Here is a 10,291-nt window from a genome sequence, read left to right as displayed (position 1 = left end):
TTTGAAAAGACAGACAACTACAGATTCATTCAAACAATAACTCAAAGCAATTATACTAATTCCATGATTATTATTTATTCTGATTTTTTTGTTTAACCATTATAGGTAATGAACGACAAATGACCTCAATAGAAAAAATTACCAAGTTATTTATACTTTGGTATAACCATATCTAAACTAGTTTGCTTATATAAATCATCAAATTCTAATATATAGTAACTTTTTATAAAGTATGTACCATTTAAATTGCTTCACTTTTACGTATCACACTAAAAGAAAACAAGCTTTTTGCTACGCTTTTAAAGCGTGGCAAAAAGTCAAAAAAAGCGTAGCGATAGCTTTTCGCCACGGTTTTGAGCTACCGGTACGCTTTTAAAAGGGTCACAACTGCAAGAGTGCCGGTTGCTCTATCGCCACGCTTTATTTTTTGCCACGTTTTTAAGGATCGCCACACTTTAAAAGCATGGCCATATGTGCCAAATATGGCTACGCTTTTAAAGTCGCTACAAAAAAACTGGTATAAAATGGCATCAATAAAATGGCATTTTTAAAATACTGACGTTATATTTATAAATTGAGGCGGTTTGTGTGGCTGCCATAATTTACTGGTGGAAAGCGGCGGTTTTTTAGTGAATTTGGCGGTTTTAAACGCCAGTATCTCAGGTTTTTATATTAGGGCCTAACTCTTATTTTAGTAATAAACGCTGTGCTACTCAATCTATCGAAACTGGCAATGTGAGAACCAGGAAGAAACTCCATCGAAGCGTGAGATCTGCGATCTCATCCACGATGCTCTCCTCTGGTGGCAAGCTCCTCCATCAACGCTTTTCTTCCAGCTGTGATCTCCTCCATCAAAGTTTCCTGCTCCATCGTGTTGTGCTCTGTGAAGCTTCTCCTTCTCCATCTTCGTTGAACTAGGTTTATATACAAATCTACATTCTCTTCTTTTAATTACTCATATTTTGTATTTGCTAATTGTTACTACTTCTATATCTTTAATGCTAGGTTTTGATTTTCTCTTTGTTAGCAGAAATTGGGGTTAAGGTCTTCATGAAATTCCTTCGATTTTTTTCTTACATGCATGTATACAAATTTGCATTCGTTTCGCAGTTTTGATTTGTAAATATGCTTTTGGTTGGTGATTTACTGATTCGCATAGCACGTGTTTGATGAATTGCTTAAATGCTTATCCTTTTTTGTTCCAAGGCAATCGAGGATTCTAGAATTTCGATCGTGGTTTTCTCCAAAAGCTATGGGAATTCGACGTGGTGGTTGAAGGAATTGGAGAAGATAATGGAGTGTCAGAGCAGCAAGGGTCAGAAGGTTGTGCGGGTGTTCTACGGTGTTGATCCATCGGAAGCTGGGGCGGCATTTGCATACCGGGAACCACTCAAGGAAGCTGCTTGCCTTCCAGGTTTTGTTACATATATCAGTAGGTACTTTTAAGTTTTAAAGCTGTTTGATTTGAAGAGAAAATAATGCTGAACTGAAAATCTTTTATTTTTTTGTCTATGCATTTATTTAATCATTGTTGTATGCGATATATCTCTTTTTCAGACATATCAACAAATTCTTTTATTAGCTTGAATGATAGCTACATGTATTCAGCAGTCGTCGAATGTTATGAAACTCTCAAGGATATCATTTATAACCTCCTGCAAGATGAGGAAGATAAGATGTAAGGAAAAAAAAGATATCACTATCTCACATGCTTACATATTTAGTTTCTATTTTTATTTCCTGATTTCATTTTTAGTATTCTTTGTTAGGATTTTGCAAAATCAGAAAACATGATTTTATTGTTTGCAACTTTTTTCTTCTCAAAATGTGAAAACATAAACCAAACAGTAACTTTCTTTCTGCTTTTACCGGAATCCTCTTGATTATTCAAGGTCTTCCATGTATTGTGATAGGATTGTAAGCCATATTTGTGATAAAGTTGAATGGAGCATACAAGAACACACATTTGTCAAGGAATTCAAGATGAGTGGTTTGCCTTCACTTAGTGAGAAATTGGAGAAATTCCTAACTCTATTGGTAACTCTTTCCTCTCAGAATATCTCAGTTTCCTATATAGACCCTTTGAAGTCTTTATAACACTGGATTTTCATTCTCATTAGCAGCGAGCTGAAGACGACAAACTCGAGACACTGAAGCCCCAAATAGTCAATGTTTTGCATGATATTGTAGAAATTATCTTACAAGATTTTATGCTTGATGGCCATTTCTATGTTCAAAACTTTATATATATTAAACATCACAATAAGTGCTGCATTATGATGTTGATCTGGTTTTTCTTTCTCTAGAGTCATGGAAAATCTTCGTCTCAACACCAAAGAAAGAGGACAGAGATTTGTCAACATAGACACCAATTTTACTGTCAACAAATCAGTGAAGGAGAAGGTAGTCTTCACAAATAAACTCCGGTTGATTCGCTGCATTATTCTTTGTGATTTTGTTTACTAAGTCTTTGTTTCTTCTATGTAGGTTATTAGGCTTCATTTGCTTTTAACAGTAAAGGAATCAGCCATAAATGTGCCTCAAAATTTGGATGCTCGCTGCCGTATCACATTCTTTGCAAATTCCTTATTCATGAATATGCCGAAGGCTCCCAAAGTTCGAAACATGTTGTCCTTCAGGTTAGTCATTATGATTAACTAATTTAATGACATGAAAGTGGAAAAAATAGAATGAATATTGAAAAATGGCAAGTGCCAACTCTCTTAAGTTCTTAAATATTAAAGGCACATAAAAAGGAGGTGAAAAGTATGATGAGGTATGGACAAATGTTCAAGTTTGAAGTCTCATTTTCCAATTATGATTCACCTAAATTTTCTAAGAAAAGGATAAACTAAGTTAGATAAAAGGATCTAGTTGAAAAATGTTTGCACAAGCTTCCTAATTAAGAAATGGTTTTATGTTGAATTAACAGGAAGTATATCGCATCAAGCTTTCAGGTTTTCCAGTTGTGATTGGTGAAGGGAAACCTGAAAATCAAAACCATGCCATTATATTCACTCGTGGTGAAGCCTTGCAGACCATAGACATGAATCAAGTAAGTTTTCTTTGGAGTTAAATTGAATGTGTTAAGTGGTATTTATTTTCTATGTAATTCAGCACTCTTACTTTCTCCTTTGTATTTTAAAGGATAATTACTATGAAAAAGCATTCAAAAATGAGAAATGTGTTGGAAGAATTCCGAAAAGATGGTTTTGATTAATTCAACACTCTTACTTTCTCCTTTGATTAATTTATTTCTAATGAACAATTAGTCTCTTTTTTTTGGCACAATCTTATAATGTTAATGTTTCTCTTTTCTTTCATTATGGCTCTGTTTCTTTTATTTATGTTTATGTTCACAATTTATTAATTGATCGTTCCTTAATGAAAAATGATGGTTCTATTTTTTAGCTCATGTTTCTTGTACCATCTCTTTATACAAATCCATCTCTTTTAAAACAGAATTCAATTCAAGAATGGCAGTTACACATGCTGATCTCGAACCAAACACAGGGAAGACATGTTTGATGATCAGCAAAACTGGTGTGTTCCTCGTACTTGTCACAATCCTATTGGGACTCTCCTCCTTCACTCTCTGCCTCATAGCAGAAGCCACACGTTCTCAGGTACATAATAATCATATATATTAATTACTTAAATCTCTTAATTAATATATAATTAATGATATGGCAGGTGACATGGATGAACACAAGAAAAACAGAATGTGTATACAGAAGTAGTGGAAAAACGCCATTGGTATGTGCTGCTTGTGCTTTTGTTGTGCTAGCAATGGCCATGGTTATGGAGCATACTTATCTCTTAATCGCAGTTAGTAAATCATCGCCAACCTTACTTCAGTTGGATCCTGAATCCCCTTCTGCCAACTCTTAGCCTCCCATGCTGGATTTTTCTTCATCACTACCTGGTAACAACAATATCTATGTAATATTAATAACCTTCTTCATTTCATGCTTTAATGTTCATTTCTAATAAACTTTAGAAATTTAGAAAATCATATTCAAATTAAACCAGACTTCAATTAAATAACTGAACCTTAAATTTATGATTGAGAGTAATAATGGAGCTAGAATAGTAAAAGCAAAAAGAAGGAAGTAGGTGGGATTATATTATTGGAGGAAAGCACATTTACTAAAAAGATAAGAATAAGATATGAACTCATGTTCTTTCATTTAGTGCCTCTAATTTCAAATTCTTGTAATTGATGTATAATATTTGGTGAGAACTGATTCTCAAGCTTTTTATTTTTTATTTTCAATTTTAAATTATTACATCACATGCTTCACTTTTAATGATACATATGATTATGACCTTTTCTAGCTTTAAATCAGGGATAAACATGAACTGAAATTGGACTTCAAGAGATTTTGGGAAGAGTTTCGATCATCTAGCTCTGAGAAGGTTCTTTCTCTTTATTGCTTAGGTTTCTGGTGGTCTCATTCATATTTGACCTTGAATTGTTCATTATGGTAAATTATCAGGTGCTTATGCTTTGTCATTTGCTTGCAGGAAAAGGAAGCGTCCTTGATTTTTGAGTATAGATGTCTTTTGTAAATTAGTAAAGCAGCATGCTAATGTAGCTTAGTTAGTTACCATGTAAAGACACTATTTCTCCTTATCTTCATTCCATACTTATTCATGGATGCCTTCTTCAAAATGCTAGTAGTTTGCTATTTATTTGAGCAACTATTTATTTCTAACGTTCAATTTTCTTTTGCAGGTAATATTTATTTATATGGATATGAACAATGAAAATGTTGGAATGATCTGTAGCAAATTTGTTGAGCATCTCTAGGAAAACTCCCAATGTAATAGAACTAACAATATTTCTTAGTTTGATACTTTATATAGGAGTTATTATTTTTTATTTGTAATACTAAAAAATCATATATTATGTTTAATACTTTGAGTTATATAATATTTTGTCTATGGATTATGATTTTGTTATTGTGGAATTTTAATAAAAAAAATTATTTATTTAGTAAGATAAAAATAATAGTAAAAATTGCATTTTTAAAAGATAAAAAAATATCATTTTTATCCGGTAAAAATGACAGTTAAAAAATGCCATTTTAAACGAAAAGGATGCCATTAAACCCTGGTAAAAACGGCGGTTATAAATGCCATTTTAAATGAGGAGGATGCCATTAAACCCAGGTAAAAACGGCAGTTACAAACCGCCATTTTAAACGAGGAGGATGCCATTAAATCCAGGTAAAAACGGCGGTTACAAACCGCCATTTTAAACAACAACAAAACCGCCATTTTATTTGGTTAAAATGGCAGTTAAAAACCGCCATTTTAACCGCAAAAAAACCGCTGTATTATCTACTGGTTATTACGGCGATTTTCAAAAAACCGCCGTAATAACCAGAATGGCGCCCAGAATTCCGGCGTTTCTTGGAGGCGCCATTTTCGGCAATAATGGCGGTTGTAACCGCCGTAATTACCTTAAAAAACCGCCATTTTAACCTTTTTTTTTTGTAGTGAGTGTGCCAGCAGCAAGATATGGCTACGCTTTAAAAATATGCCAATAGTGACATACGGCTACACTTCAAAAGCGTGCCAATAACGAGATATAGCCACGTTTTTTAAGTTGTGTGCCTCGATACAAACCTATTGCCACGCTTTTAAAGCCTGGCTATAGCTAAATCAAATTTAAAAAAAAAATCTGGTAAAAGCCTACATGGGAGCACTCAAATTTATGTTCTTTCATTCAATACTTGGTAAAAGCCTACAACAATGTCATCTGTATACATGTAACAGCCGCGTACATAAAATTTACAAGCATTAACAAAAATGAATTTCTAAGAGAATTAAGAATTATACAAGACAGATTTTACAAACTCTGACTTTAATGACTTTACTTTCTTTACATATTTCCTTCACTCCTCGGTTCTATCACCTAGTTGACCAAAGTCATTAGCCCCTGGAAAATATCATAAGAGTGTTAGACTCTTATCACTTCTATATTTTTTGAACATTTAAAGTAGTGACCATACATTGCAAATAGCAAACCAACATTGTGATAGTGGGAACCAAACAATGTAGTGACCAGAATTTGTTCTCCAAAATAATGCCCTGACACTTCTATATGAGTTCTTTTGGCAAAGTTCGTGTAAACTCTACTTCCAAAGAAGTCCCACTTTCTTTGTATGCATGAGCACATACATAGCAACATTATACCTGCCACAAGTATCTCATCAAAATCCAGAGGAAAGAAAAACAACTATTTCATAATCATGATCCATATTTTTAATTTCACAAAGTTAACAAGAGACACAGGTAATGCACTAGATCAGAGACATAGGTAATGCACTAGATTTGCATGAAATGATGAAAATATACTAAGACATCCTATAAAGATGGATATCTCAAATAAGTAATCAACAGAACTGAAGTAGTTTAATAGCAATCATTATTCAACTATTCATAAGTATTTGTGCTGTTTGTATATACAAGAGCTTATCAGAAATGGCAGATCGAGTCACATTTGAAGTTAGAGTTATCTCTAAATGAATAATGAAAATCCTCATACAGAGTAGGCTGATCTCAACAATAAAAGGAAAGGAAATGTGGTTAGCTATGTCCATATAATCCATCTATTGTTGTTTTCAATTTTCGAATAAAATATGTTGGTAGATCTAAATGCATAAAGATGTTTAAGAAATTGCAAACCTCTCTTAGCTTGAAGAAGATGGCGAGCTGTATGTGCCTGAGAATCAAAAATTGTGTCTGTAATTAGAAAATCCAAACGTTAGAAGAAGAAAAAAAAGGGAGTTAGCAGGAGCTTGAAAAAGAGAAGAGAAATGCAGGATCTAATAAAATGCAGCTAAAGAACATCATCCCCAAACCAGCAAATGCAGGATCATAAAATTTGAGTTAAAGAATAACAACAAGACAAAGTTGACATGAATTACCTGTACATTTGCAGCCAGTGGCTAGCAATATCTAATGCTAGCAAGGGACAAGAAGATTAAGCCAGGCCTTTACACAAATTCAGCACAAAAATCAGGTTTACATGCCCATACTTAAATGACAGCAAATTATGAACAATTAAAAAGGAAAAAATGTTACTTGTAAACTTGGGAAACAGAAAGAGATAGAGATAACCTATCAAACAATGTAAAGAACTTTAAGTTTAACAACGCATTCTTTGGCTTGCAGAAACAGAAAGAGATAGAGATAACCTATCTGTAACCATGTCCAGAACAGAACAGCTCCGAAGGTCGACACTGAATCAAGAAAATCAGGTTAATATTTATTTATCAAATAGACTAGTTATCTTTTTAAACTAAACAAGTTAGTATAGAGGAAATTCTATCCCATTCTGTGGTCAAGACATGCCACAAAGCCCCTAAGTCTGAATCCAATATATTTTTAAAACAACATCTAATCATACCAGTTCAGCAAAACTTTACTAGAAAGAGATAATGTGTACATAACACTCATCAAAGAATTATATAAACAGATAGAATAAAATTGGTATGACCTCTACAAGAAAGCTTATAACTTGATTGAATTTGCGAGTGGCCCAACCATCCACAGCATCACATACGAAGCTAGTAACAGAAAATAGCTATATTATGCTCCAGATACCATATCATTAAAGAAGAGTGATGTGTGGAAAACGATCCAACACAAAACTCACCGGCAAGTGGACCGGGTCGCATCAAGTAATAATAACTCACATGAGTGAGGTCGATCCCACAGGGATTGAAGGATTGAGCAATTTTAGTTTAGTGGTTGATTTAGTCAAGCGAATCAAGTATTGGTTGAGTTGTTTGTAATTGACAGAAACTAAATTGCTTGGAATGTAAAGGGAGAAGGGAAAATTGCAGTAAATGAAAGAGCAAAGAAAGTAAATAAGCTGAATCTTAAAGAACAAGTAAATTAAATTGCAGAAACTTAGATTGCAAGAAATGTAAATTGCTTGAATTATAAAAGGAGTTGGGAATTAGGATTGCAGAATTTAAACGAGAACAAGTGAATTGCAATTAAACAGAAGAGTAGAAGGTGAATTGAAGTAAAGTAGATCTAAACAGAAAAGTAAAAATGCTTGAGAAATTAAAACAGAAAATGACTTGTGCTTAAGTTATAGCAAATTAAAAGAAGTTGAAGATCTCAGGAGTGGAAGAGACTAGAAAATAAGTCTAGATCTCAAATCCTTCCTTGATCCAACAAGAACAATTGCAAAAGGAAATAAAGAAAAGTAAATTACAGAATTTGTAGAAGAAGAATAAGAGAAGATGCAGTAAACAGAAATGGAAATTCAATTATGCAGAGAAAGTAAACAAGAGATCTCAAGGTGATATTGAAACAGAAGTTCTTCAATTCTTCACCTAAGATCAAAAACAAGAAAATAAAAGAGTGCTCAAGCAAGAACAAGGAAGAAGAGAGATCAATTCTCCTTCCCAATTCTCTAAGATCTAACTTCAAAATGAAAATGAAAGTTCAAAAGAAAAATTCAAAGTAAATTCTAAAGGTGTCAAAAAGGTTCTAATTACATCAAACTAGCTCCTATTTATACACTTTCTATTCTTGGATTTTAGAATTTGGATGGGCTTTTGATTTGGTGAAGAAATGAATTAATTTGGATTTTTAGTTCAATTTTCAGCCCATGGTGCACCTCCCAGGGAAGAGTTCGGCTCTTGGCAAGAGCTTTGGCCAAGAGCTTTGGTTCCCTTTTCTTCCAATGTGTTGTGCACGGTCTAAGAGAACAAAGCTCTTTGCAAGAGCTTGAAAGCTCTTGGCAAGAGCTTTACTTGTCCTTGAGGTCCTTGGTTCAAATCTTGGGTGGAGCACTTGTGGAGCTAATTTCCTTGGCACTAGAGAAGCCCCCAAAGTCTTGCTTCCTTGAGGTGCCCGGTTCAATCCTTGGTGAAGGAAGACAAGCCAATTTTTTCTTGGCACATGAGTGGCGCACAAGGCCTTGCTTCCTTGAGGTGCCTAGTTCGAACCTTGGTGAGTGAAAACAAGCTAATTTTGGCTTGTTTTTCCTTATGAAGTAGCGCTGGCCCCTCTCCTCTTGGTCATGGGTTCAAGTCTTGGTGAGTGCATTAGTGAGCTTTTCCTTCTTGATTTTCTCCAAGGCATGCACGAAAAAGCTCTTTGGCAAGAGCTTCAAAGCTCTTTGCCAAGAGCTTGGTTCTTGGTTCCTTCTTCATGTGTTCTTGATAAAGCTCTTTGGCAAGAGCTTCAAAGCTCTTCGCCAAGAGCTTGGCTCTTGATTTTTTGAAGGAAAGCTCTCCACAAGAGCTTTAAATCTCTTGGCAAGAGCTTTGTGCCCTTGTTTCTTGAATGCACTTATGCTTCTCCTTCTTTGAGCCACACTTCCTTTTCTTGTGCCACGCTTTCTTTCTTTGCTTAGATCATGCTCCTTAGGCTACGCTTTTCTTATTTTTTTCTTTTCTTCACCTACAAGTAATCAAAACAACCAATCAAAGTATCACCAAATTCACAAGGTTTATAAATCATTAAAAATCAATTAAATTTATCTCAAACCTCATGATTTAGCATCAATTAATTGGTGGCTGTTTGATTCAAAGAAACCATGCATTTCCATTCCAAATTACTTACTTAGAATGCAAGAAAGTGCATAAAACCAAATAAAAACAAAGAATCAGTTGATCTAAGTTGCCAAGTTTTAAAATACTCCTTAGAACCTACTTGTCCAAGCATATCCTAGTACACAAACACCACAGGCATATGTCCTAGGGTCCAAGCTATTGGTGTCTATCCTTATTATTTGTTTCTTTGCCACTTTCTTGGGCTTTTTCTATTTCTTTTTCTTTCTGTTTTGGTTTGTTTGCAAGGGACTTTCATTATTTGAAGGATCATAGCAGCAGATTAGCTTAGGCTCAAAGGAACATGTCATTATGTAGCATTATTTCTATGAGCTATCAATTAAATCAAACACACACCACCACTAACTTTCGTTCTAACTTTTGCAACATTGAACAATTACTTTTCTAGATCAAGCATCTCTCTTTTATTCAGACAGCATGGGGAACAAAACAAAATATTCAGGCTGATGAATGATGACAATTATTATGCAGATAAGCAAAAATTATGCAAATAGCTTTCTTCAGCATGTACTTCCACTTGCAACTAAATGATTATTCCAGCCAGATATAAATGAGTCTCTAAATTAAATCATTACATATCAACAAGAATCAAGTATAGATACAACTTGTGGGTTGCAGCTTCTCAGTCTTCCTTCTGTTTGCTCCTTTTGAATCATGATGCAAGTGTTCTTTGAATTTGTTGGCTA

General features: G+C 34.2%; 1 protein-coding gene and 1 long non-coding RNA gene across 7 annotated transcripts; one reads left to right on the top strand and one right to left on the bottom strand.

Moving 5' to 3' along the window:
* Positions 573-4,787, top strand: LOC107630557 (callose synthase 7). Of its 5 annotated transcripts, none has more exons than XR_002359415.1 (13): positions 573-918; positions 1,006-1,038; positions 1,207-1,414; positions 1,558-1,678; positions 1,914-2,037; positions 2,307-2,403; positions 2,488-2,639; positions 2,933-3,055; positions 3,463-3,626; positions 3,694-3,925; positions 4,350-4,419; positions 4,528-4,614; positions 4,739-4,787. XR_002359415.1 is itself a non-coding variant. In XM_016333733.2 (7 exons), exons 2-7 carry the CDS (start codon positions 1,294-1,296, stop codon positions 2,493-2,495), a joined length of 597 nt encoding a protein of 198 aa, XP_016189219.1. In that variant the 5' UTR covers positions 589-918; positions 1,207-1,293; the 3' UTR covers positions 2,496-2,639. The 5 variants fall into 5 exon arrangements, 3 of the variants coding, with proteins under 3 accessions (XP_016189219.1, XP_020974620.1, XP_016189222.1); XR_002359414.1 differs by having other exon boundaries at positions 574-918; positions 1,207-1,436; XM_016333733.2 differs by lacking the exons at positions 1,006-1,038; positions 2,933-3,055; positions 3,463-3,626; ... (2 more) ...; positions 4,528-4,614; positions 4,739-4,787 and adding an exon at positions 2,121-2,207 and having other exon boundaries at positions 589-918; positions 1,207-1,432; positions 1,893-2,037.
* LOC107634472 lies at positions 5,713-7,096 on the bottom strand. Of its 2 annotated transcripts, XR_001618924.2 has the most exons (4): positions 6,939-7,096; positions 6,697-6,753; positions 6,041-6,204; positions 5,713-5,947 (listed from the first exon to the last, which is right to left on the bottom strand). It is a non-coding gene; the product is annotated as an uncharacterized LOC107634472 (long non-coding RNA). The 2 variants fall into 2 exon arrangements; XR_001618923.2 differs by having other exon boundaries at positions 6,697-7,092.

The sequence above is a fragment of the Arachis ipaensis genome, chromosome B03, assembly GCF_000816755.2.
Source record: "Arachis ipaensis cultivar K30076 chromosome B03, Araip1.1, whole genome shotgun sequence".
Taxonomy (NCBI): domain Eukaryota; kingdom Viridiplantae; phylum Streptophyta; class Magnoliopsida; order Fabales; family Fabaceae; genus Arachis; species Arachis ipaensis.
The sequence above is the reverse complement of the archived record's forward strand: the minus strand, read 5'-3'. Positions and strand labels throughout refer to the sequence as shown.